The sequence below is a fragment of the Saccoglossus kowalevskii genome, chromosome 10 (assembly GCF_978046115.1).
Source record: "Saccoglossus kowalevskii chromosome 10, keSacKowa6.1, whole genome shotgun sequence".
Taxonomy (NCBI): domain Eukaryota; kingdom Metazoa; phylum Hemichordata; class Enteropneusta; family Harrimaniidae; genus Saccoglossus; species Saccoglossus kowalevskii.
The window spans coordinates 9,375,980-9,403,729 of record NC_140650.1 but is presented as its reverse complement, the minus strand read 5'-3'; the positions used below and the strand labels follow the sequence as shown (position 1 = coordinate 9,403,729).

The following is a 27,750-nucleotide window of genomic DNA, read 5'->3' as shown; positions in this document are numbered from 1 at the left end:
TTCTCTTGTGGTAATACTGTAAAACCATTTATTTTCACTGACAGGGGTGGTAGTAGTGGTACATGATATTTAGTTCTCTTGTGGTAATACTGTAAAACCATTTATTTTCACTGACAGGGGTGGTAGTAGTGGTACATGATATTTAGTTCTCTTGTGGTAATACTGTAAAACCATTTATTTTCACTGACAGGGGTGGTAGTAGTGGTACATGATATTTAGTTCTCTTGTGGTAATACTGTAAAACCATTTATTTTCACTGACAGGGGTGGTAGTAGTGGTACATGATATTTAGTTCTCTTGTGGTAATACTGTAAAACCATTTATTTTCACTGACAGGGGTGGTAGTAGTGGGACATGATATTTAGTTCTCTTGTGGTAATACTGTAAAACCATTTATTTTCACTGACAGGGGTGGTAGTAGTGGGACATGATATTTAGTTCTCTTGTGGTAATACTGTAAAACCATTTATTTTCACTGACAGGGGTGGTAGTAGTGGTACATGATATTTAGTACTCTTGTGGTAATACTGTAAAACCATTTATTTTCACTGACAGGGGTGGTAGTAGTGGTACATGATATTTAGTTCTCTTGTGGTAATACTGTAAAACCATTTATTTTCACTGACAGGGGTGGTAGTAGTGGTACATGATATTTAGTTCTCTTGTGGTAATACTGTAAAACCATTTATTTTCACTGACAGGGGTGGTAGTAGTGGTACATGATATTTAGTTCTCTTGTGGTAATACTGTAAAACCATTTATTTTCACTGACAGGGGTGGTAGTAGTGGTACATGATATTTAGTTCTCTTGTGGTAATACTGTAAAACCATTTATTTTCACTGACAGGGGTGGTAGTAGTGGTACATGATATTTAGTTCTCTTGTGGTAATACTGTAAAACCATTTATTTTCACTGACAGGGGTGGTAGTAGTGGTACATGATATTTAGTTCTCTTGTGGTAATACTGTAAAACCATTTATTTTCACTGACAGGGGTGGTAGTAGTGGTACATGATATTTAGTTCTCTTGTGGTAATACTGTAAAACCATTTATTTTCACTGACAGGGGTGGTAGTAGTGGTACATGATATTTAGTTCTCTTGTGGTAATACTGTAAAACCATTTATTTTCACTGACAGGGGTGGTAGTAGTGGTACATGATATTTAGTTCTCTTGTGGTAATACTGTAAAACCATTTATTTTCACTGACAGGGGTGGTAGTAGTGGTACATGATATTTAGTTCTCTTGTGGTAATACTGTAAAACCATTTATTTTCACTGACAGGGGTGGTAGTAGTGGGACATGATATTTAGTTCTCTTGTGGTAATACTGTAAAACCATTTATTTTCACTGACAGGGGTGGTAGTAGTGGGACATGATATTTAGTTCTCTTGTGGTAATACTGTAAAACCATTTATTTTCACTGACAGGGGTGGTAGTAGTGGTACATGATATTTAGTACTCTTGTGGTAATACTGTAAAACCATTTATTTTCACTGACAGGGGTGGTAGTAGTGGTACATGATATTTAGTTCTCTTGTGGTAATACTGTAAAACCATTTATTTTCACTGACAGGGGTGGTAGTAGTGGGACATGATATTTAGTTCTCTTGTGGTAATACTGTAAAACCATTTATTTTCACTGACAGGGGTGGTAGTAGTGGTACATGATATTTAGTACTCTTGTGGTAATACTGTAAAACCATTTATTTTCACTGACAGGGGTGGTAGTAGTGGTACATGATATTTAGTACTCTTGTGGTAATACTGTAAAACCATTTATTTTCACTGACAGGGGTGGTAGTAGTGGTACATGATATTTAGTTCTCTTGTGGTAATACTGTAAAACCATTTATTTTCACTGACAGGGGTGGTAGTAGTGGTACATGATATTTAGTACTCTTGTGGTAATACTGTAAAACCATTTATTTTCACTGACAGGGGTGGTAGTAGTGGTACATGATATTTAGTTCTCTTGTGGTAATACTGTAAAACCATTTATTTTCACTGACAGGGGTGGTAGTAGTGGTACATGATATTTAGTACTCTTGTGGTAATACTGTAAAACCATTTATTTTCACTGACAGGGGTGGTAGTAGTGGTACATGATATTTAGTTCTCTTGTGGTAATACTGTAAAACCATTTATTTTCACTGACAGGGGTGGTAGTAGTGGTACATGATATTTAGTTCTCTTGTGGTAATACTGTAAAACCATTTATTTTCACTGACAGGGGTGGTAGTAGTGGTACATGATATTTAGTACTCTTGTGGTAATACTGTAAAACCATTTATTTTCACTGACAGGGGTGGTAGTAGTGGTACATGATATTTAGTTCTCTTGTGGTAATACTGTAAAACCATTTATTTTCACTGACAGGGGTGGTAGTAGTGGTACATGATATTTAGTTCTCTTGTGGTAATACTGTAAAACCATTTATTTTCACTGACAGGGGTGGTAGTAGTGGTACATGATATTTAGTTCTCTTGTGGTAATACTGTAAAACCATTTATTTTCACTGACAGGGGTGGTAGTAGTGGGACATGATATTTAGTTCTCTTGTGGTAATACTGTAAAACCATTTATTTTCACTGACAGGGGTGGTAGTAGTGGTACATGATATTTAGTTCTCTTGTGGTAATACTGTAAAACCATTTATTTTCACTGACAGGGGTGGTAGTAGTGGGACATGATATTTAGTTCTCTTGTGGTAATACTGTAAAACCATTTATTTTCACTGACAGGGGTGGTAGTAGTGGTACATGATATTTAGTACTCTTGTGGTAATACTGTAAAACCATTTATTTTCACTGACAGGGGTGGTAGTAGTGGTACATGATATTTAGTACTCTTGTGGTAATACTGTAAAACCATTTATTTTCACTGACAGGGGTGGTAGTAGTGGTACATGATATTTAGTTCTCTTGTGGTAATACTGTAAAACCATTTATTTTCACTGACAGGGGTGGTAGTAGTGGGACATGATATTTAGTTCTCTTGTGGTAATACTGTAAAACCATTTATTTTCACTGACAGGGGTGGTAGTAGTGGTACATGATATTTAGTTCTCTTGTGGTAATACTGTAAAACCATTTATTTTCACTGACAGGGGTGGTAGTAGTGGGACATGATATTTAGTTCTCTTGTGGTAATACTGTAAAACCATTTATTTTCACTGACAGGGGTGGTAGTAGTGGGACATGATATTTAGTTCTCTTGTGGTAATACTGTAAAACCATTTATTTTCACTGACAGGGGTGGTAGTAGTGGTACATGATATTTAGTTCTCTTGTGGTAATACTGTAAAACCATTTATTTTCACTGACAGGGGTGGTAGTAGTGGTACATGATATTTAGTTCTCTTGTGGTAATACTGTAAAACCATTTATTTTCACTGACAGGGGTGGTAGTAGTGGTACATGATATTTAGTACTCTTGTGGTAATACTGTAAAACCATTTATTTTCACTGACAGGGGTGGTAGTAGTGGTACATGATATTTAGTTCTCTTGTGGTAATACTGTAAAACCATTTATTTTCACTGACAGGGGTGGTAGTAGTGGGACATGATATTTAGTTCTCTTGTGGTAATACTGTAAAACCATTTATTTTCACTGACAGGGGTGGTAGTAGTGGTACATGATATTTAGTTCTCTTGTGGTAATACTGTAAAACCATTTATTTTCACTGACAGGGGTGGTAGTAGTGGGACATGATATTTAGTTCTCTTGTGGTAATACTGTAAAACCATTTATTTTCACTGACAGGGGTGGTAGTAGTGGTACATGATATTTAGTTCTCTTGTGGTAATACTGTAAAACCATTTATTTTCACTGACAGGGGTGGTAGTAGTGGTACATGATATTTAGTTCTCTTGTGGTAATACTGTAAAACCATTTATTTTCACTGACAGGGGTGGTAGTAGTGGTACATGATATTTAGTTCTCTTGTGGTAATACTGTAAAACCATTTATTTTCACTGACAGGGGTGGTAGTAGTGGGACATGATATTTAGTTCTCTTGTGGTAATACTGTAAAACCATTTATTTTCACTGACAGGGGTGGTAGTAGTGGTACATGATATTTAGTTCTCTTGTGGTAATACTGTAAAACCATTTATTTTCACTGACAGGGGTGGTAGTAGTGGTACATGATATTTAGTTCTCTTGTGGTAATACTGTAAAACCATTTATTTTCACTGACAGGGGTGGTAGTAGTGGTACATGATATTTAGTTCTCTTGTGGTAATACTGTAAAACCATTTATTTTCACTGACAGGGGTGGTAGTAGTGGTACATGATATTTAGTTCTCTTGTGGTAATACTGTAAAACCATTTATTTTCACTGACAGGGGTGGTAGTAGTGGGACATGATATTTAGTTCTCTTGTGGTAATACTGTAAAACCATTTATTTTCACTGACAGGGGTGGTAGTAGTGGTACATGATATTTAGTTCTCTTGTGGTAATACTGTAAAACCATTTATTTTCACTGACAGGGGTGGTAGTAGTGGTACATGATATTTAGTTCTCTTGTGGTAATACTGTAAAACCATTTATTTTCACTGACAGGGGTGGTAGTAGTGGTACATGATATTTAGTTCTCTTGTGGTAATACTGTAAAACCATTTATTTTCACTGACAGGGGTGGTAGTAGTGGTACATGATATTTAGTTCTCTTGTGGTAATACTGTAAAACCATTTATTTTCACTGACAGGGGTGGTAGTAGTGGTACATGATATTTAGTTCTCTTGTGGTAATACTGTAAAACCATTTATTTTCACTGACAGGGGTGGTAGTAGTGGTACATGATATTTAGTTCTCTTGTGGTAATACTGTAAAACCATTTATTTTCACTGACAGGGGTGGTAGTAGTGGTACATGATATTTAGTTCTCTTGTGGTAATACTGTAAAACCATTTATTTTCACTGACAGGGGTGGTAGTAGTGGTACATGATATTTAGTACTCTTGTGGTAATACTGTAAAACCATTTATTTTCACTGACAGGGGTGGTAGTAGTGGTACATGATATTTAGTTCTCTTGTGGTAATACTGTAAAACCATTTATTTTCACTGACAGGGGTGGTAGTAGTGGTACATGATATTTAGTACTCTTGTGGTAATACTGTAAAACCATTTATTTTCACTGACAGGGGTGGTAGTAGTGGGACATGATATTTAGTTCTCTTGTGGTAATACTGTAAAACCATTTATTTTCACTGACAGGGGTGGTAGTAGTGGTACATGATATTTAGTACTCTTGTGGTAATACTGTAAAACCATTTATTTTCACTGACAGGGGTGGTAGTAGTGGTACATGATATTTAGTTCTCTTGTGGTAATACTGTAAAACCATTTATTTTCACTGACAGGGGTGGTAGTAGTGGTACATGATATTTAGTTCTCTTGTGGTAATACTGTAAAACCATTTATTTTCACTGACAGGGGTGGTAGTAGTGGTACATGATATTTAGGCAAATAACACCGAATAAACGGCAAGGTAAAGACTATGTCTAATTATAGTAAACATGTACTGCGTGCGTGACTCGAACCGGCGCTCGCGTACGGCACCTAATCGCCTAGCTTCACGCCACTACACGTCTTCCCCTCGGCCACCGGGCATCCCCAAAAAAGGATGCTTAATAACCGAGCTTATTACGTGCAGAGAACATGAAACCCGTCCACGCGATCCGCGCCACACACGCGTGGCGCGTGGACGGGTTTCATGTTCTCTGCACGTAATAAGCTCGGTTATTAAGCATCCTTTTTTGGGGATGCCCGGTGGCCGAGGGGAAGACGTGTAGTGGCGTGAAGCTAGGCGATTAGGTGCCGTACGCGAGCGCCGGTTCGAGTCACGCACGCAGTACGTGTTTACTATAATTAGACATAGTCTTTACCTTGCCGTTTATTCGGTGTTATTTGCTTACTTTACTTCCTATGTCGACAGCAACTATGAGTTTACATGATATTTAGTTCTCTTGTGGTAATACTATAAAACCATTTATTTTCACTGACAGGGGTGGTAGTAGTGGTACATGATATTTAGTTCTCTTGTGGTAATACTGTAAAACCATTTATTTGCACTGACAGGGGTGGTAGTAGTGGTACATGATATTTAGTACTCTTGTGGTAATACTGTAAAACCATTTATTTTCACTGACACTTATTTTCACTATTTTGATGTTTTGAGTATATTCACTGTTCTAGTTTCAAAAATTTGTCAAAGAAACAATGAGTTTTATTGTTTTTTTACATGTTCACATTAATTTAATTTAGCAAAAATATCAAAATTAAAATCCAGTGAATAGTTAATGCATTTTAAATACAGCATATTTTAACTATACTTCAATCCTCTGAAGGCCAAAGTCAATGCCAGGTGCCATCCACAAAATAGTGTCTTATAATCTGTTCTTTTTTACAGCATATGTTGATGAAAATTTCATTTTATTTCAATTTATTATTTATTGTCAATAAATATTAACTGTATTAATCTAATAGGATCTACCCATAACAGAAGAGTTTCTTTCCTGCTTGTTTATTTGTTGAAATTTTTGTCACCAGACCATGTCTAAAATTGAGATAGAAGCCTACTCATATAATGCAAATATCCAGAATTTATTCGTTTTGCAATAAATTGTATTCCAGGCAATAGCAATAGGAGGATATTGACTCAACAAGTAGCCTCTCAGCTGAGATAGCTGTGCTGTTAGCAATAAACATTTCAATTAAAAAATTGAAAATATCACGACAAAATGAACAAATCTGTGATCAATTCACATGAGGTACCTATCAAAGCCATCAAACTTGTCAAAACAGTCAAAAATGTCACTTTTTACCAAAAATGACAAAAATATTTATCAAAATTAAATAATTGAAGATATCATCATGAAATGAACAAATCTAAGTGAGGTCTACCCGGGATACATACACACCAAGTATCAAAGCAATCAGATTTGTAGTTTTCAAGAAGAAGTCGAAAAAGTTAAAAGTTGACACAGACGACACTGGACAATCACTCATATATAAGCTCTGATCGACAAAGTCGGCAGCAGAGCTAACAAAGTTGGGAGCAACACACAAAAGAATGCTATGTTATTGTGCTATGGGAAAATACTTCCATGATTTTTCATAAGAAACCGGGAAAAAATTGCAATTTATGACCAACTTTTACAAAAATTATGAGTAGGCTTCTACCTTAACAAAGATAGTACCAATAAATATATAAAATTTGGGCGGGGTAAAAATGAGGGTCCTTCTCTAATATTGGGAATATACATTGTATATCTATGAAAGCAGAATTAGAAAATTGTATAGTAACTGGAGACAGAATGTCAGCAAAATATGAGTTGTTACTTGCTGGAGCTTTTTAAACAATAGATATTAGAAACAGCAGTTGGGTTAATAAACTTGAACTTCAATACCAGTAATTGTTAATAAACATATACTTTAGTAATTTTCGAGGTCCTTAATCAACAATTATGTTCCCTGTTGTTAGACCCACTTTGATAGGTGTGGTTGGAATTCCACCACATTTAGGGTAGAGGTTAAGAACTTGAAATAGATGGGAGACAGCTGTTGCAACATGGTTTAGACCCTGTCATGTGTCATCATTTACGGTTTTAACCACATTCCCATTTCAACTCAATTCACCAATGAAAAACAATTCACAGGGCATAACAGATAGTTCTTTTGAGTAGTCCAACCAGTGTGAAGCCTGATTGGCACACGTGTCTAATTTAAGATCATCATCCTTCACTGGTTTCTGGAACGCCATGGTCACTTCTCATAATACCAGACATTTAATACTTTGTTTCAGATTTTATAAATGTACAATGATTTTATCCAGGGCAAACTATTCAAAGAAGATATTTGCAATTTGTATAGTTCTCTGTAAATTCATATTTACAAACGTTACATAATTCTTTCTTGCCAACATTTTTGATGATTTCTTTTTGATCATTTAAACCCGATGGACATAATTTTCTATTATCGGTAGGTGGTAAAAAATTTCAGAAAAAAAATCAGTGAAAAATGTAACATATTTTTTATTTTATGAATGGTGGAAAAAGGTAGATTTGGTGCCCAAATGGCTAAGATTGTTTTATAAAATGTGATTTTTGAGGCCAGGCACCTAGTAACCCATTATGTAACATCAAAGACAAGACAAGTACTTGTGTAACTGCCCAACATGAGGCAACTCAATGAATAATTAATTGCTCATCATGCTTATGCATTTGTGCAATGTTACAATTAAAGGGGCATCTCCATTTAAGCCTAATCTCACAACAAATTTACTTTCTGGATTAAAATTACAATGGATAACAAAAGATAGATTAACATTGTAAACAACATAAACAATAGTGTCCCATGATTTTTTGGTGCAATCCCTGGGCTTGGAAGGTTCCCCTTTAAGCAAATGGCAATGTGACTCACTGCGTATACAAGGCACCTGACTGGCAACCAGCAACTAGAATTTTCTGTAAAAATTGTCAGTTTTTAGTCAGCATTAAGTAAAGTCACTTTGATGACACTCTGATATCAGAAAAACCACCATTGCTTGGTGCAACCACTCACAAATTGCATTATAAAAAATTCTTTCCTCGGACTTGACATTTGTCTGACTTTGACCGTCAACCATGACAAGAATTTGTATTGGAATGCTTCTGTCACTAAAATACCACACATGTCATTACAAAATGAATAACCTTTGTTTAGTGCAGTTATTAAAAACTGTCAAACTATCAATGAGAAATTTATACAATTCACCAACATTGACTACAACTTTTCAAACAAATTTTTGGAATTTTTGAACCAAATTGTGAAATTTTTCAAATTTGTGGGTTAATTTTGAATTAAACTACAGAAAAACTATTGATCATACATCAAAATTAACAATTGTGAAAAGAATAAACACTTTTTGGAAAAATACAACAGATGTGAAAGTTTGAGCAAAGACAAACATAAGAAGGCAAGTTATTATGAAGATGCTCTTATTTATAGTAAATGTGACACACTTTTTAGAAGAAGGGTTGGGTTAAATCATAGATGCAGACCATAGCTGTCAAAAACAAGGAATGTAGTCCTATATCAAACTTTATCGTAAACAAGTCATTCGGGTCAAAGTTCAAACTAGAGTTTGTGTTACTGACTTTCCTACTTTTTTTTGTACGCATAATTAAGTCTGAAGAGCAGCTACAACGAAGTAATTTCTTTCTTGTATGATTCTTTTTCATATTCTACAAATAGTTTTACTTCACTTAAATATATTAAAGTGAAATACTTGCTGACTTTCCTCCCTTTTCTGAACATTGAACACAGTTGAAATTGAAGTATGGAATGCAATGAACTGTGCATTTATCAAGATGTCAACAGCGATCAGTGCTCAGAAAAATTGGTATAAATATTTTCTATTTTTAAATCAAAATTTTGAAAAATTTGAAAGCATATCAGATTTTCTGCATAACCATTTTACGGGGTCTACTACTCCTTTCAAATAAATAAATCTGCATAATTTTTTTACATTTTTCAATGAGAAATCATGACAATTTTGGTCCAAAATTAAGAAAAAAATTTCCATTTTTCTGAGGAAAATCATATTATTAAAATGGATTGAGATGAATTTAGAATGACTTTAAAAAAAAAAACATTTCTAGCATTGATGAAATAAATATAAGCCAAAGACTTCTTTACCATGTCCTTAGTTTTTATGTGTTTTAATTTTAGACAACAATAACACATTATTTCATCATCACTACAAATAAATAAGGTGATTACATCATACTAGTAATGAAATATTCACACACAAAATATGAACATTCACTATCTCTCATAGTGAGAATGGTCACCAACTAATCACAATACTTCTTACTGAAAAAATATCACTACAGATGTTTAAACGACTAATAAACACCTTCTGATTGGCTAACAGCTGAGCTGTGGTTCCAAACTTCGCCAACGACATTATGTGACAATTTAATCTGAAGAGCATCAATAACGAAGTAATGTTGTTCTTGTATGGTTCTATCACATTCTAAAAATAGTTTTTCGTTCACCCGCTTATCTTTAACATCAGCAAAATAATGTTTTAAATCTAATGACCAGAGAGCGACAAAATTACAACACAGACACGCTGCATGACAGTGAGTTCGTCAACTACTGTTAAGTCAAAAGTGCACATGCTGAAGTCAACAACCTTCTGGGAATTTGACAAAAGTCACGTAGCATAATGATAACACCATGCATATTTTTTTGTTTTTCTCTTTATATTATGGGTTATCATCCTAACAAAAACAACATACACAACAAAATATCGTGATTTTCCTTCAAACTATATTTTAGATTTACTACTCCAAGTTACAAGCTCAAAATTCCCCAGGAAAGTGAAAATTGTAACTCTGCCGAAATAAATATTGATACACCCATTAACCCCCAAGCCAAAATTTCTGTGAAACATATTACACTTTTTTTTCAATTTCTCTGTTAATTTTGGACCGGATAAACATAATTTCATGTTGTCAACAGATCTTGATCAAAATTCTTTAAAAATAAAGAAAAAAATTACACGATTTATTTTGTGTTTACTTTGGCATTTAATGTGTTAAGCAAACAAAGAGTAATACAAGTATGCCAGGACACTGGCCACTGATAAACAAAAATTAAACTTCCTATTGCACATAACTAGCTGTCCAGGTGATATTTGTATGTGCACATAACTGTCTAAGTGATGTTTACATGTGAACATAACCAGCTGTCTAGGTGATATTTACATGTGCACATAACCAGCTGTCTAGGTAATATTTATATGTGCACATAGCCAGCTGTCTAGGTGATATTTACATGTGCACATAACCAGCTGTCTAGGTGATATTTACATGTGCACATAACCAGCTGTCTAGGTGATATTTACATGTGCACATAACTGTCTAGATGATATTTACATATGCACATAACTGTCTAGGAGTCTTTTACATGTGTGCATAACCAGCTGTCTAGGTGACATTTACATGTGCACATAACCAGCTGTCTATGTGATATTTACATCTGTACATAACCAGCTGCCTAGGTGACATTTACATGTGCACATAACCAGCTGCCTAGGTGACATTTACATCTGTACATAACCAGCTGCCTAGGTGACATTTACATGTGCACATAACCAGCTGCCTATGTGACATTTACATCTGTATATAACTAGCTGTCTAGGTGATATTTACATCTGTATATAACTAGCTGCCTAGGTGACATTTACATCTGTACATAACTAGCTGTCTAGGTGATATTTACATCTGTACATGTTAATATTTTTTTGGTAACACATTGGTCAATTGTGTTAAGTATTTCATGGAAAATAATGGCCATGGACATTGCAGACAGTTAAGAGAAACACATAATCCTCTATTTTTTGACTTTTTAATTACACAAAAACCATCTTCACATTTTCACTACTATATACGTGGTATTCCTTGCATTAATTGATATTCACAATGTACCCACAATGCATTTCTCATCATCTAGCTGTTTTACTGAATATACCTTGTTTCTGAACTGAGAAATGAAAGGTCCCATAATGCATTTCTCATCTACAACAAGAATGAGGATAAACTGTTTCCCCTCATACACATTTCCTTTTATCTACAAAGATACGACACGATAAAAATTACAATATTTTGACCATACACCCTATGTTTTGACCGTAGAATGTCCTTTATGAACAAAACTTGTGGGGTACTACATTAAGTGCGAGACTAGTTTCCAAATAGTTGAAGACAGCTTTATATTTCATTAAAAATGTCCATAAATTTATGATGTAAACTATTCCCACTGCAACAGGTCAAACACAGGTCTAGTTTTGACCCGACGGAATACTTACTGCAGCAAATAAAAAACATGAAGCAAATATTTTTCAACATGTATTTGACCACAGGTGGTATGGTCCATTGGGAGATCTTTGAACTATGGTTGTTTTCTCAAGACATTGCAACTGTACTATATTGGACTATATATATAGTAATGAATCTACAGTTGAAATGAACGTAAGGTGATTGACATGAACAAGGTGCAAGTACAAGTGAGATTTCGTTAATCATATAATTGTATGTCAAAAATATGTACCATATATAGTTGCTCTGATAGAAACGCATCACCAATATTAAACCCAAATTGCTTTTGTTGTATATTGAATCATTAAAATATTACCTATTTTGACCATATCAATGTAATTTAAATACGCACAATAGAGCAAATACAGTATATGCAAATTTAGATTGAATTAACAATTTTTGAAAATCATTTTGAAATATATTACCGAAAGTCTAATCAATTCAATGGCCATTAAATAATTCAAACACATAAACAATAAAATTATTTTTTTTGAGAGAAAAAAAAAAACTGTAAATTAAATGCCAACAAAATGGCAATTTAATGTTGTTTTTTATTTATTTAATGTGGTATTACACTGTTGCTATTATAAACATCACTAATAAGGTGAATCATATAAAATCATTTAATTTTGTACCAGAAAAAAGTGCCAGTTATTTTTGCCAAATTTTGTTTTTAACCAAAGGCCGTAAAATTCCAAGGATTAGATATTAGTAGGTTAATTGTATATTGTAATTAATAGTATAGTATATTAATAGTATACTGTAAATTTGTAAATTTTCACTGATAAAAATTTTTGGGAATTCAGGATTCTATGTCATTCGGAAAGACAACATTTTGCGAAAATCACTGACATAGGACCGTAAAGATAATTTTACTACCGATACCAACAAATTTCACAATTTTCAGTGACTAGCGAAATTTGTGAAAATTTGTTTTTCATGAAATTAAAAGCAGTTTATAGTAGTATGCACATGTGCTTATAAGAAAGCAAATACCCTGTTTTTTGCTTTATAAGTACAGTATTGCAAAAATGTCTCAAATGGTCCACACCCTCATAAGATCTAGCAAAAATATGAAAGTATTGAGGATTTAAAAATAAACAGAACTAATGATTCTATATAATATTATAAAATAAAAATAATCAACACTTTTAATTTTAAAAACAAAACAGCATATACAAGGGAGATTAGCATTTCATTTATTATCACAGACTGGTCTGCCTTAGACAAGCCCCCCTACATGGCTTCTATCAGCTCTATGGATTATTTTACCACTGCCCACCCACTAGCATACAACATCATCATACCAATCAACTCAGTCATTAAAAATAAATAAAAAACATTTCCATAAATAAAAATTCTAAAAATAATAGCATAGTTGGAATTTGTGTCTAACTTGCCTTCATCTATATAATTGGTAACTCCCAAATTCAATAACAGTATATTGTTTTTTGAGGAATCTGGATTTTAGGTCAAATATCGTAAATATCGCCTCCGGGTTGTTTCTAAAGGGGTTATAGTGATAAACTGTATCCACTTTATTTTTTTAGTTTGTGATACTAGTAGTTGTACACCATCTTTGGAATGTGTTCAAGACACGCCCACAATGCATATTGTCTATCTGTCTAGAGTAGCAGCTAATTTTAGAGCCCACAGACTACAACAAAGTTTGACTTATATTGTTATTACTTTGAGAATTTTAATGAAAAATTCACCACAATATTACATGTTTTAGATTAATTCATATTTTTATAATTTTTCTCTGAATTCATTAAAAAAAATTAACTAAGCTTGATGAGATTGTAAACAAAAATTTATCAATTATGAGAAAAAATTCTATCGTCATGAATTTTTTGCTGATTATGCCTTTTTAAGAAATAACGGAAACAAAAATTCCAAGACACAGAGGACACAACATTTTTTTAAGGTGGGGATTGTTTTTTCAGATAATTTTCAGCATGTGATACCTTTGATCACTGTTCTGACATTTACACAGAACATGCACTCGAAAATTTGAGAATTATAGTTATCAAACATAAAGTTACCACGATTAAAATAAATGAGAGAAACTTCACACTTCTCGTAAATATTTCGCAGGAAGGCAAAACATGGTATCTGATAAAATAGTAGTAAAATAACAAAGGTTGGAAATAAGCAAGTCAACAAAGATTATGAGTGATTGGCAGACAGCGACCTCTGACCGTGAATATTTGGAAAATAGCTAAAAGATCAAAAGAAGCATTCTCATCTTGGAGTTTAAAAGTTTAATATTTTTAACCTGGGGAGGTCAGAAGTTAAGTAATGAGGGTTGCCATGACAACAATGTATAAACATTAGAGAATACACAGCATACATTTGTATCCGCTTTCCTCTCTGGATTCCATTAATTTTTTTGTATTTTTTGTCTGGTATTTGTTTCAGTATAATTTTTCCTTTTTACTATGCATTTTTTTTTTCCTTTTTATTTCACCTATTTTCGTTATTTTTGCTGGCTCAGCAGAAAATCATATTTTACTGTTGTTTTGTATATCATCAATCAGTAAAATTTAACAAAACTTGATTTTAGACATTTTTTGAAAGTATCAAAATGACAATGGTCATCTTATCGCGCATGTTCAAACTTTGGATAAAGAGATTGTGACGTATTGAACAAAATCTGAACATGCTTTGTACAATAACTATAACAAAATACATTTTACAAATACAGTTGAAGACCACAGCAACCATTTTGTTTTTCAAACTATTTCATCTAGCACTTGTGCATTAAGAGACTTACATTTACAGACTGACAGACTTACAGAGACTGCTTTGAATTCTACCACTGGGAATGAAATTTGATAATATGTATCAAAACACCAGAAACTACAAATTCTCTAGTGGGTTGAATTTAATTTGTAAACTAAGTTTGATATCAACTTTAAGATTTGGATGAGCTAAACAGAAAAACTCATTTATCAAAAAATTTGAGGTAACGAACCTTGTAGTTATAAAAATGTGCTTGATTAGCAACACACACCCTAAAACCTAACATTCTGACCAATCAGAGAGCAGCTTGTTTGTTACTACATTTTTTTTTAACCTATCAAATTTTGTGTTGTAAATATGCTCTGACTCCACTACCAATTTCTGAAATGAACTGGTAACCTATATCTACTGATAGCACTCCAGCGGCTACCCTCGCCTTACTGTTCATGGATTTCACACAATTGTAACAATTGCGTCATCCATAGAACATCCTCTGTAAAGTATACAACCACAATATTTTTCTTTTTTCTATTTTTTACTTTTGAGTTGCCACATTGGTCAGTCAAAATTTTAGTTTACATTTTAATTATTTGTTTATTTTTTTATTGCAACTGGCAACACTGAAACATGGCCCTGCTCCTAAAACTAAAAGTTACGATTGATCTACATTTATATTTCAGCAACTAAGTATTCCTAAGGCTATGAAAGTCACATGCCAACACCACGAATGACTGATTTATCAGTGTTTAAAAAGCTACAAGCAATTCAAAATATGTGAGACCCACCCAATTTGTGAGACAGATGTTATTACACATGGTAACATTATATTATTTTTGCAACCCACATACAAAAACTAGAAATTGTCCCTCAAGAAAACACTCCCTGAGATAGACAGGGTGGGAGCTCATTTTGCATATACGTTTTTTTCCTAATGCGCACACTTGATTTATTTTAAAGGGCGGTGGTTGTCACGCAGCATGTGTTCCAATTTCATGTAAACAAACAATGTATTTTACATGCATTGTGTACTCACCATGAGTTCCATATCGAACAGAACTTGACAACCTCTGCCCTTTAACCACATGCCTGTTTATGCTATCTAATTATGTTAAATCTGTTTTAAACTTGTTATGTTAATATACATGTATAGTCCTTTGTGTTAATACATACACTTACGTTAACATACTTTTTACGTTAACCTTAAACTTACACACGTTTTGATAACCATTCTTATGTCAACAATGCATTTATCACATTTTTTTATTTTATTCATACATTTATATATAGTCTTATATTAACATACTTTTAAGTTAACCGCTCATATGTTAACCACACACTTACGTTAACACACTACATGTGTTAATCATACTTTTATGTTGATCACACGACTATGTTAACCAAAATTCTTATGTTAACCACTTTTCTAAGTGATGTCTAACTTATGTTGATGTTTTGCTAATACACTTTGTTATTCTAATCACATATACTTTTAAAAACAGCCAAAGTAAAAATCCAAAACATGACAGACTCCTTGTATACACATATGAAGTGTGTGGTCCTTACTGAATAGCACTACAGGAGATCCAGCCATTCATTGACCAATCAAAGATAAAAGCTGACTCCCTATACAACTCTAAACTAATCACAGTTTCCAAAGACAAATAATTATGAGGTAGTAGCTACGTGCAGCAAATATGGTCAAATACATGAACTTGAAGTGGCAACAATTATATTTTAAAACCAACATCTTAGCTACATCTGGAATTGAGGACATTATGAATATAAGCAAAAACATAGCTAGAACATATGAGCTAAAGAGAGAGATTTAAAAGTATACACTCCAGGAAGTCAACTTTTGACTGCCATTATCATGAGTATCATCCACAAAATAGTACAACTTGGTATTTTTTCTTCTCAATTTTGAACTGACACTGTATTAACATATGGGAGGGAGGGGGTTTGAAATCGATGCAAATTACATAAACTATAGAAAGCTCATAATATTATTCATAGCACACTATATTAAGATTCTGTGCCATGATTGGTCAATACATGGTCACATGGGTTATATAGATGAAATATTCCCTCTATGGGGATAGTTCAACAGACTATTCATCACTGCTTTTGCATGGCAGGCAGGGACAGACTTACAAAGTATTTAACAATGATTCACAACAGATTAAAACCCAATCACATTACATATGTATCTTATGAATCCTTATTCTTTTAGTATATTGTGTAATTACTGCATCAATGATGGCACCCCAGTAGGAGGCGTTGAGTGCGCAAGTAAAACTGAATGTTATGTGCTTCTACACTGTAAAACGGAATATGGAAAACTATTATTACTGTTATTTTTATTTGTATTATGTTGTATTGACTAGTGCTATGTGTCTAAAATATATGGATTACATACATTCTGAATAGTCTATTACGAGGACACCGTTTAGAATAGATTTAGCAAACTTCTTTGTGCAGGGTCCGGTCAAACCCTGGAGGCAGTCATGTTTGTTTTTATTATTAGAGGCACATAGTTGCTCCATATTTGGAATTTGCATTTCCTAATATGGTAGGATGAAGATACCCAGTTCAATATCGCAAAATTACGGCACACTATAACTTATGGCGATACAGTGCTTGATTTGAGTAGGATATGAAAATCCTGATGTGATGTTATATAAAACTTATAATGACTGGCCTTATTTGGGCAATAGTATATATCCATTTCCACCTCGAGATTTTGAGTCCTCCACAAAATCAGTCAATTTTCTGTTGTAGACTTACTTTTTGGGGGGAACTCAAAATCCCTCAGAGGGAAATAGACTATTGTCCTCATGTCCAGTCAATACGTTTTCAAGAGTCTTATAAGCGCTAAAAAATAATAATTATTAAAGTTACAATAAATGAAGCTAAACTTTCCTGTACCCATCACATTCGCACGTACCACTGAACTCACTTGTTTCATCAGCAGCTTCATTATCATTATCACAGACAGTCCTGGCACACCCCCAAGTTCATGGTCATGCCAATATCATTTCCCCCAGTAACTGATAAGGTTTATTTTTAGACACAGCCGTGAGTATCTCTGCCACACACATTTTACAGTGTAGAAGCACATAACATTCAGTTTTACTTGCGCACTCAACGCCTCCTACTGGGGTGCCATCATTGATGCAGTAATTACACAATATACTAAAAGAATAAGGATTCATAAGATACATATGTAATGTGATTGGGTTTTAATCTGTTGTGAATCATTGTTAAATACTTTGTAAGTCTGTCCCTGCCTGCCATGCAAAAGCAGTGATGAATAGTCTGTTGAACTATCCCCATAGAGGGAATATTTCATCTATATAACCCATGTGACCATGTATTGACCAATCGTGGCACAGAATCTTAATATAGTGTGCTATGAACAATATTATGAGCTTTCTATAGTTTATGTAATTTGCATCGATTTCAAACCCCCTCCCTCCCATATGTTAATACAGTGTCAGTTCAAAATTGAGAAGAAAAAATACCAAGTTGTACTATTTTGTGGATGATACTCATGATAATGGCAGTCAAAAGTTGACTTTCTGGAGTGTATACTTTTAAATCTCTCTCTTTAGCTCATATGTTCTAGCTATGTTTTTGCTTATATTCATAATGTCCTCAATTCCAGATGTAGCTAAGATGTTGGTTTTAAAATATAATTGTTGCTACTTCAAGTTCATGTATTTGACCATATTTGCTGCACGTAGCTACTACCTCATAATTATTTGTCTTTGGAAACTGTGATTAGTTTAGAGTTGTATAGGGAGTCAGCTTTTATCTTTGATTGGTCAATGAATGACTGGATCTCCTGTAGTGCTATTCAGTAAGGACCACACACTTCATATGTGTATACAAGGAGTCTGTCATGTTTTGGATTTTTACTTTGGCTGTTTTTAAAAGTATATGTGATTAGAATAACAAAGTGTATTAGCAAAACATCAACATAAGTTAGACATCACTTAGAAAAGTGGTTAACATAAGAATTTTGGTTAACATAGTCGTGTGATCAACATAAAAGTTCCTAACATAACTAACTTCCTAACATGAAGGTTTTTCAAAAACAGACATTGATTTGATTTAGCAACAATGCTGTAAAAATAATAAAATAAGCTCAATAGTCAAAACATTTAAGTTCACTCTTCACTCAACAAGCACTGTGGGTTTTACAAAAATGTAATGAATTCTTTGTAAATATTATCAAATGTACAAAAAAGTAGAATAGATAGTTGTACATATTTAATGTGTTAATTACCTTATTTTTAAATTGAACTAATAAAGTTTTTATAATCTGTCATGCATGAGTGAATTTCAGAAAAGGATTAGAGTCATTTAGATGGGTGTTAAAATCTGCACTAAAATTGACTAATAGATGAATTTCTGCTGACTGTTGCTAGAGTTTTTTTACAGAATTGAAATTTATCCTGGAGCCAGATTCTCCTAGAATATTTTCCATTTCTTATTTGTCAAGAAGCCCGATTGGCCTCACGCATAACTTATACCTGCCATATTAATTATTTTCTGAATACTCATGCTATCATATGCTTCACAAGAATCTATTTCTTTGCAATATTATAATACATACAAACAGTTTACATTTGACTGACAGATGTTTTTTGCATCCAAAATTCAGTACAAATACTTTCACATTTTGTAAAGTTTTTAATAAATTTCATCATCATTTTGGTTCATATGAACTGTTTCAGATATTGTTTTTAGTTTTTGATCAAAAGGTTTGTTAATTTTTATCAACATTTCATGTGTGGAGGAGCAGACTATACAACATCATTTTGTTGCTGGTGCCAAAAGTTGACAAAAGCTGCACATATGTATAGGCAGAGCTCACACAACAAATGTTCACATATTGATGTCAGCCAGTTTTTATCTGTCAAATCCCAGTTAAGTATTTACAGTCCAGGTGTTTTTCTAGAAAAAATGAACAAGAGGGAGCACACACAGGCAAGGGAGTGGAGCGGCCAAGCTAGCACAGAAACAACATGGCGGATCGACCTAGAAACGCCATATCGGAAGGTTTCTGCATTGTTTTAACGGTGTATCTATCGCCATTGAAATATTTTTGAGTAATTTCCGTGTATTTGGTGTCCAGACACATTGTCAGCTGGTGTTGCTGGGACGTTTTCAGAGAAAAATATATTTGAGAAAGATTTCATGTTGTACGGCAGAGCGGAAGTGCGCGGCCCAAGAAATATATTTATGACTTTAAAGTTTAATCGGCAATTCGGTAAGAGGGCGCCAGCCGAGAGTATCAGGGTGGTGCGCCCCTGTTACCCGGTTTAGAAAAACCCATGCAGTCAAGCTAGTAAATTAAAACAATTGTCAAAATTATGTTTCTTTGATGATAAAGAACTACTAAAATCATCAATCACAAAGAATAATTCAGCAAAGTTTTAAAAAATGTTCATGTTAGCAGTGACTTTTCTTTAAAATGGCGCAAGTAGAGGTATTACAGCCACTTTCACTGGATTGAAAACATTTACAGTTACTATGAAAAATATCATGTAAATTATCAACAATTCCATTGAATGGAAGACAGTCTAGAATGTTCCAAAGTTCATGAACTTTAAATAGAGCAAATATGTAATCAAATGTAGGCTTAAAGATGAAGTGAAAAATTATTCTGATCCATCTCAAAATATCAGCTTTGATTCAAACTACTTACAATCTCAGTTTTACAAAAGAGCACAATGTTGGAAGAAAAAGTCCATTAAAATGTGAGTCTCCATGAGTACTGAAAATCGTGTCAATCAAAAATATTCAAATCAAACATTTTACATCACAGAATTAGTGGACGATTTGATAGGTTTGGTTGCATAAACACAAACAAGTAAGATTATCTCTGTATTCCAAAACACGTATACACGTTTAGAAAATATGCAAGGACTCTAGCAAAAACAGCTACGAACAAGACGAACAATGACCTCACTCATAGGCATTGGCATTTATAAGTTTGTTGTGTGATTCTGTGAGAATCTCACAATTCGTGTGACTTATTCAATTCATGCGAGATCTTCCACACATATCACATCACTTGTTCACCATCATCTTATGAAACCTTGAATCAAGTTATGTTAAGTAAACTTTCTGGTGATTTATTTTCACTATTTTGTCAGATCATTCAGATTTGGTGAGAACAGATTTTATTTTCAGTCATTTTCTAAGGAAGAATATATGAATTTTCAATCTACTGTGAAAATTGTAATCCTCACTGGTAATTAATTCCCCGATTTTGATATTTGATCATAATCGCTGGATTTTAAAATTTATGGATTTTCAGTAAAAAAGTGAATAATTAATGCATTTACAAGATGTAATATAAAATTAACAATAATGAATGGAACTTTTACCGTGAATAATTTTCATTATTTTATTTTTAAACAATAATAATTTCACAATTGCGAACTATTTTAATGATATACTAAATAAGTGATCAAAGCAAAGCAGTGAATTAAAACTAAAATGTAAAGGATTATTTTTAGACCATAGAAATTGGAAAAGCAAACATTATACAAATCATTATAGAGACATAATGGCAATCAGGAATTTGTTTCTTTATCTCACAAGCCTATGGTGTTGAACCAATCATTAAGTGTCGTCAATCTGTAATCAGCTCCAACAACATTCCATACACACCATTATAGAATTCCTAGTTCCTTCTAATCCAACTCGGATCACATTACCCAGATTGCTGTGACTATCAACCTTATTGGGGCCCCTACTGAACATCATGAGAGGGAGCTGAGAAAAAGGGGACTTGCACAGGAATGGTATAATCAGTAAAATTTAGTTTGTGCAAAATATTTTTTGTTTACGTGTTATGTTTTGTTTTATTTAATCATATTATTGAAAGAAAACAGTATTTTGAAAATCTACTTGTAAATGAAGAGAATCTATTTGTATGGGTAAAGAACATAAAGAAACTGTCAACGCCTTGCCCATCTATAAAATTCTTACACGTTTCACAGAGAACAATGTTTACAGACAAGACATAGATAAGATAGAAAGGAAAACTGTCCACTGTTTTTAATTTGCTATGCATGGGGGGTGGGGGTGGCTTGTAATTGTGTAATGATACAGTGATGTGTAACACACTCGTACGCAACATAGAATTACCACTGCAACAATCACATAGTGTTAGTACTAACAAATTAATACTAGTAAGTACATTTAGAACATTAGTGTAACTAAGCGATACTCATACTGTAAAACATTTTACTTTAGCTGGAATTCATTTTCGCTGAAAAGACATTTTGAATGTTTTGTATAGAATTTATTTTTACTGATTTTTGAATATAAAATCTAGGAAAAAATGTATATTCGCTTAATTTTATTTCCAAGTGAAACAAATGTATTTCACGATACAGGAAATGCAGGATACAGGAAATACAACATGACAGAAGATTTCACTAACAGGGCAATGACAGAAGATAATGTTTTCGCTGCAGGCTAAAAACAACAGTGGTCAACCAATTTCAAAACAAGGGGACCGGAAAGCAGCAGGAATTATAAACTTTGTATTTAATCATTGATAATAAACACAATGATTATAAACAATGATGTAACAATACATGCAGTTTATTTTCAATAACCTCTGGCATAATGCCAAAGGTTTTTTTAGCAAAATACTGAAGAAAGTTCTTAAAACATAGTGAAACTGAAAAAGCTTTGCCTTTGAAGGAAATTAAACACACTCAGTGTCAATCAAGAATCATACTATTAACCAACAAATTGTGGGTGCCATTACTGTCTATATGCATTCCAAGTTTTAATTTTGTATGGATGGAAAGTACTAGCGGTGAATCATATACATCTTATAATTGCAAGGTATCTAAAGGCAAGGCTTGGATTGCAAATTGGTCAGCAATGGCTGCCACATGATAAAGGCAAATTAAAGTAATCTTACCTGGCTCGTGTGTAACGTCATCTTAAACTTGTCGAAGTAAAGCCACTTCTTGGCTTCGCTGTGGTCGAGGTCATGATAGAAATCACGGGCACTAAATCCAAAAGAATGGAAATGTCCATCAGAGGTCATCAGTAGAGTGGTCGGTGTTTTCATATTAGTCACGCCAGGATCGCCGCCTTCCCATTTGCGCATAATATGAATATACTCGGGATCGTTGGTGAAACTGTAGGCATATCCACTAAATGTGGTTCCAAAGTCAATAGCTACGACCACTCTATGGTGTTTGGAAGCTGGTTCAGGTAGGTTTTTCGGGATCGATGGTTCCACCATATAACTAGTTATATCTTCTGCGTCTAAACTTCGTCGATCTTTATATCGATCTTTACGCTTAGGTTTCTTGGGAGTGCTACTTCTTGGAAAGGTTCGGAACTTATGAGTCTTCGGTTGTTTGGTTTCTGCAAATATAAATAAATAAATAAATGTTTGAACGCCATAATATTTCCCGCCATAATTTCTGTGCAACATTTTGCATATTTTCCTTATTTTTCAATAATTTCCCTGTTAATTTTTGACCAGAAAGACATAATTTTCCATGGAAATAGGTGAAGGTGCTTTGCCATGCATGCATTTACCTGTAGTTATGTTCACAAAGTAATTTTTTCACAGAAAATGACTGATTTATAACATTATTAGATTGGTTAGTGTAAATTTTTAGCATCCAGAAGGATCAACAACAGTTTTTTTTTTTTCAGGCAGTAATGTAGACAAAGAACAACTTTTTTTAAATTAAAAACTCCTTTCTTCATCCAATTTTTTTTTATGTCAAACTGAACAAATTCATTCAGTGTGACTTTGTTATTTTTGGTTTTGATGACATTTACAAAGATTTTGTTCACGCTGAACAAGCAAAACAAGCGACATAAATAAAGCATTTTACTGACAACCACCAACATTCAACAAATCAACACCACCTTTCACAAGTAGGACACAGTCGACCTTTAACCTTTTCAACACCAGACTTTCTCGCTCAAATTTGTCAGCACTTTTTTCTTATATTCGTCAATATTTCTGAAAAATAAACCCTAATTTTGGAGCCAACTGACAAAATTTGAGTCAATTTTCAGTTTTTACTCAAAAAATTTGGCTACTTTTGTCCTAATCCTCTTAAGGGAAGTGCAGACTATAAATCGGACTATTTTGTGAATTTGTGATGAAAAGAGGAACTGGAGGTGAAAAGATAACCCTTTTGTCATTTTTCACAAGCCTGGATAATTTTTGACAAGATCCGAAGCCAAGAGGAAATTACACTCATCATTTCAAAATCAAGAAAATAAATAGCATTTCTCTACAAGAATCGCCTCTCATCATGTACATCCAACATTGTGATAAATGTGCAACAAAACAAGAATCGCCTCTCATCATGTACATCCAACATTGTGATAAATGTGCAACAAAACAAGAATCGCTTCTCATCATGTACATCCAACATTGTGATAAATGTGCAACAAAACAAGAATCGCTTCTCATCATGTACATCCAACATTGTGATAAATGTGCAACAAAACAAGAATCGCCTCTCATCATGTACATCCAACATTGTGATAAATGTGCAACAAAACAAGAATCGCTTCTCATCATGTACATCCAACATTGTGATAAATGTGCAACAAAACAAGAATCGCCTCTCATCATGTACATCCAACATTGTGATAAATGTGCAACAAAACAAGAATCGCTTCTCATCATGTACATCCAACATTGTGATAAATGTGCAACAAAACAAGAATCGCCTCTCATCATGTACATCCAACATTGTGATAAATGTGCAACAAAACAAGAATCGCCTCTCATCATGTACATCCAACATTGTGATAAATGTGCAACAAAACAAGAATCGCCTCTCATCATGTACATCCAACATTGTGATAAATGTGCAACAAAACAAGAATCGCTTCTCATCATGTACATCCAACATTGTGATAAATGTGCAACAAAACAAGAATCGCTTCTCATCATGTACATCCAACATTGTGATAAATGTGCAACAAAACAAGAATCGCCTCTCATCATGTACATCCAACATTGTGATAAATGTGCAACAAAACAAGAATCGCCTCTCATCATGTACATCCAACATTGTGATAAATGTGCAACAAAACAAGAATCGCCTCTCATCATGTACATCCAACATTGTGATAAATGTGCAACAAAACAAGAATCGCTTCTCATCATGTACATCCAACATTGTGATAAATGTGCAACAAAACAAGAATCGCCTCTCATCATGTACATCCAACATTGTGATAAATGTGCAACAAAACAAGAATCGCTTCTCATCATGTACATCCAACATTGTGATAAATGTGCAACAAAACAAGAATCGCCTCTCATCATGTACATCCAACATTGTGATAAATGTGCAACAAATCAAGAATCGCCTCTCATCATGTACATCCAACATTGTGATAAATGTGCAACAAAACAAGAATCGCCTCTCATCATGTACATCCAACATTGTGATAAATGTGCAACAAAACAAGAATCGCCTCTCATCATGTACATCCAACATTGTGATAAATGTGCAACAAAACAAGAATCGCTTCTCATCATGTACATCCAACATTGTGATAAATGTGCAACAAAACAAGAATCGCCTCTCATCATGTACATCCAACATTGTGATAAATGTGCAACAAAACAAGAATCGCCTCTCATCATGTACATCCAACATTGTGATAAATGTGCAACAAAACAAGAATCGCCTCTCATCATGTACATCCAACATTGTGATAAATGTGCAACAAAACAAGAATCGCCTCTCATCATGTACATCCAACATTGTGATAAATGTGCAACAAAACAAGAAATACCAGAAAAAAATTGTTTTAAATTACGCCATGAATCAACTCATCCATCATTCACATGTGGTATGCAATATGTTTTTCACCAAGTACAGACTCACTCAAAACAATACCACAGGCTGCTGTTATTTGTGCAGATGTTACTAACTTTAAACAGATGGTTGCAATGTTTTCAGTAAGCACATTACATTGGGTGAGAATGAAGATGATACAGTCCTACAAACAAACGGTTAGGAGTAACCCAATCAGTTGTTTATTTGGTATATGTGCATGATTTGTCAGTCTTTTGTTCAGTGTTCTTGAACTTGTGGATTCTTTTTCACAACTATATTTATCATTTTTTAACGAATTAATAATTAAGCAATGTTTGTAATAACTTATTTTACATCTCATTGTCTTGGCATATGCTTTAATACTGTAAAAGGATTAATTATTAACTGCATTTTAATTTTGCTTATTTCGCTGACTGGAAAATGCGCTAAATTAAAACCCAGTGAATAGGTAAAATTTAGCATAGAACACATTGTCTAAATGATAAAACGTTAATTTAAAACCCACAGAATATACCTGAAATGGTAAATAATTGAAATTTAAACCCAGTGAAAATCAGTATCATGGTTATGCTTTAATTAATTACTCTGAACTGAAATTGCAGTTATTGCTTTAATTTGACGAGTACACGAAGACTCCCTGAGACTTTCTGGATGACATTTTGAAGAAACCATTTTTTCTCAGTATTTTAGCTCAACATTTTGTAGGGGTTTATGTATTTTTCAGTAATTTCTTCATTAATTTTGGATCAAATAAAAATAATTTCCCACTGGCTTTGTCTTGATCAACATTGTTTTGAAAAAATGTAGACAACATTATGCAGGTTTGGGGTTTTTTTTCCCGAAGGTGTCAAAAGTTGCCTATGATGGTCAAAGGAGTCAAGGTTTTTCCAAAAGTGAAAAATTTACAAATATTAAAGTTAGATAAATGACATATTTAATACCTTATAGAAAAATAGCAATGAAGAAGGAACAACTCAGCCTTCAATTCTGATTGCTGAAACCCTATTATTCAAACACTGTTAAGGCATTAGTTTCAACTGGGATTTCATCTCACAATTTTGAACATATTCACTTGCTTTGCAAATAAAGAGTTCTACTGTAATTGCACATGTTCATATGAAAGTAATTTATAAATTACGAAAATAAAATCCAGTGGATCTTAAACGATTTGACTGGGTAAATTGAACACTGGGTGGGGTTGGTCCAGATAACCTAGGTTCATCATTATTTGGACTAGAATTGCAATAAAAATCAAGATTCAAGGAGCGGTAATAAAAAAACCAAACTAGTTTACACTACACTAGGGGTTGACATTGGGAGTTGTCCTGGCAACCAATGTGAAAACTGACTACCCATTGGGACTGCATAAAAGTATTAAAATACACGAAGTACAATATGACACATGCATGTACCCAATGTGGTATTATCATAGAACATACATTTGCTTTAGAAACAACATACGGTATACATCATAAATGCAAAACAGAAGTTTTACAAAAAAAACAATTACTAACTCACTGCTGGTAGTTATCATAATTCAGTTCACTATTCACAACTATAGTGAAAGTATAATGAAGACTTGGTTTGATATGATTAGGTGGCGGTCCCAGGGACCTTATAGACTTGATCTATGACTGGCAATGCCTTCATTAAGGAATGGGAGATAACTTGAACAGATTTACTTTCCCTCACATCATCGTAAATCGACTGAATACTTTTGTCACCTTTCACTAATAAGTAAAATTTGCTAAATTAAATCCTCATGTAGAACAACAAAATAATTCATTGTTTCTCCGCCAAGTTTGTGAACTTAAAAGGTTTTACAGTTAGTCTATTTGTTCCAAATTAATCCTTTAAGTGCCCAAGTCAATTTATGGCACCATTCACAAATATCAAATCCACTTAAATTTTTCATATTTTTCTAAAATTTTGATTAACATTGTAGCCAATTAGTGATTGCGACCATTTGGAAAAAAATAATCAAAAATGTAAAGAAAATATGAAAACAGGCAAAAATCTTATACTATATTTTGGTGAAAGAAAAAACAGAAAAATGTGCTAATTCCTAACATTCAAAGTGTAAATGTACTTGTACAACTAATAAATTCTTATAAATTTGTATATATAAAGTCTTCATACAACTCAAATTAAAACACATCACATGAACCAGACCGTAAAAGATTACTTTCTCAACAAATTGATAATTTTTAAAAAATTCAAAATTGTATTTTTCATTTCATTGCATGCTGATCATCTA

At 33.5% G+C, this 27,750-nt stretch overlaps 1 protein-coding gene across 1 annotated transcript in view; it reads right to left on the bottom strand.

Moving 5' to 3' along the window:
- The window catches only part of LOC100375775 (uncharacterized), a 64,928-nt gene that overhangs the window by 24,661 nt on the left and 12,517 nt on the right, over positions 1 to 27,750 (bottom strand). The window contains exon 2 of the mRNA XM_085504222.1: positions 22,580 to 23,034. Coding sequence (XP_085360348.1) covers positions 22,580 to 23,034 — 455 coding nt within the window. The remainder of the gene's footprint in view (positions 1 to 22,579; positions 23,035 to 27,750) is intronic.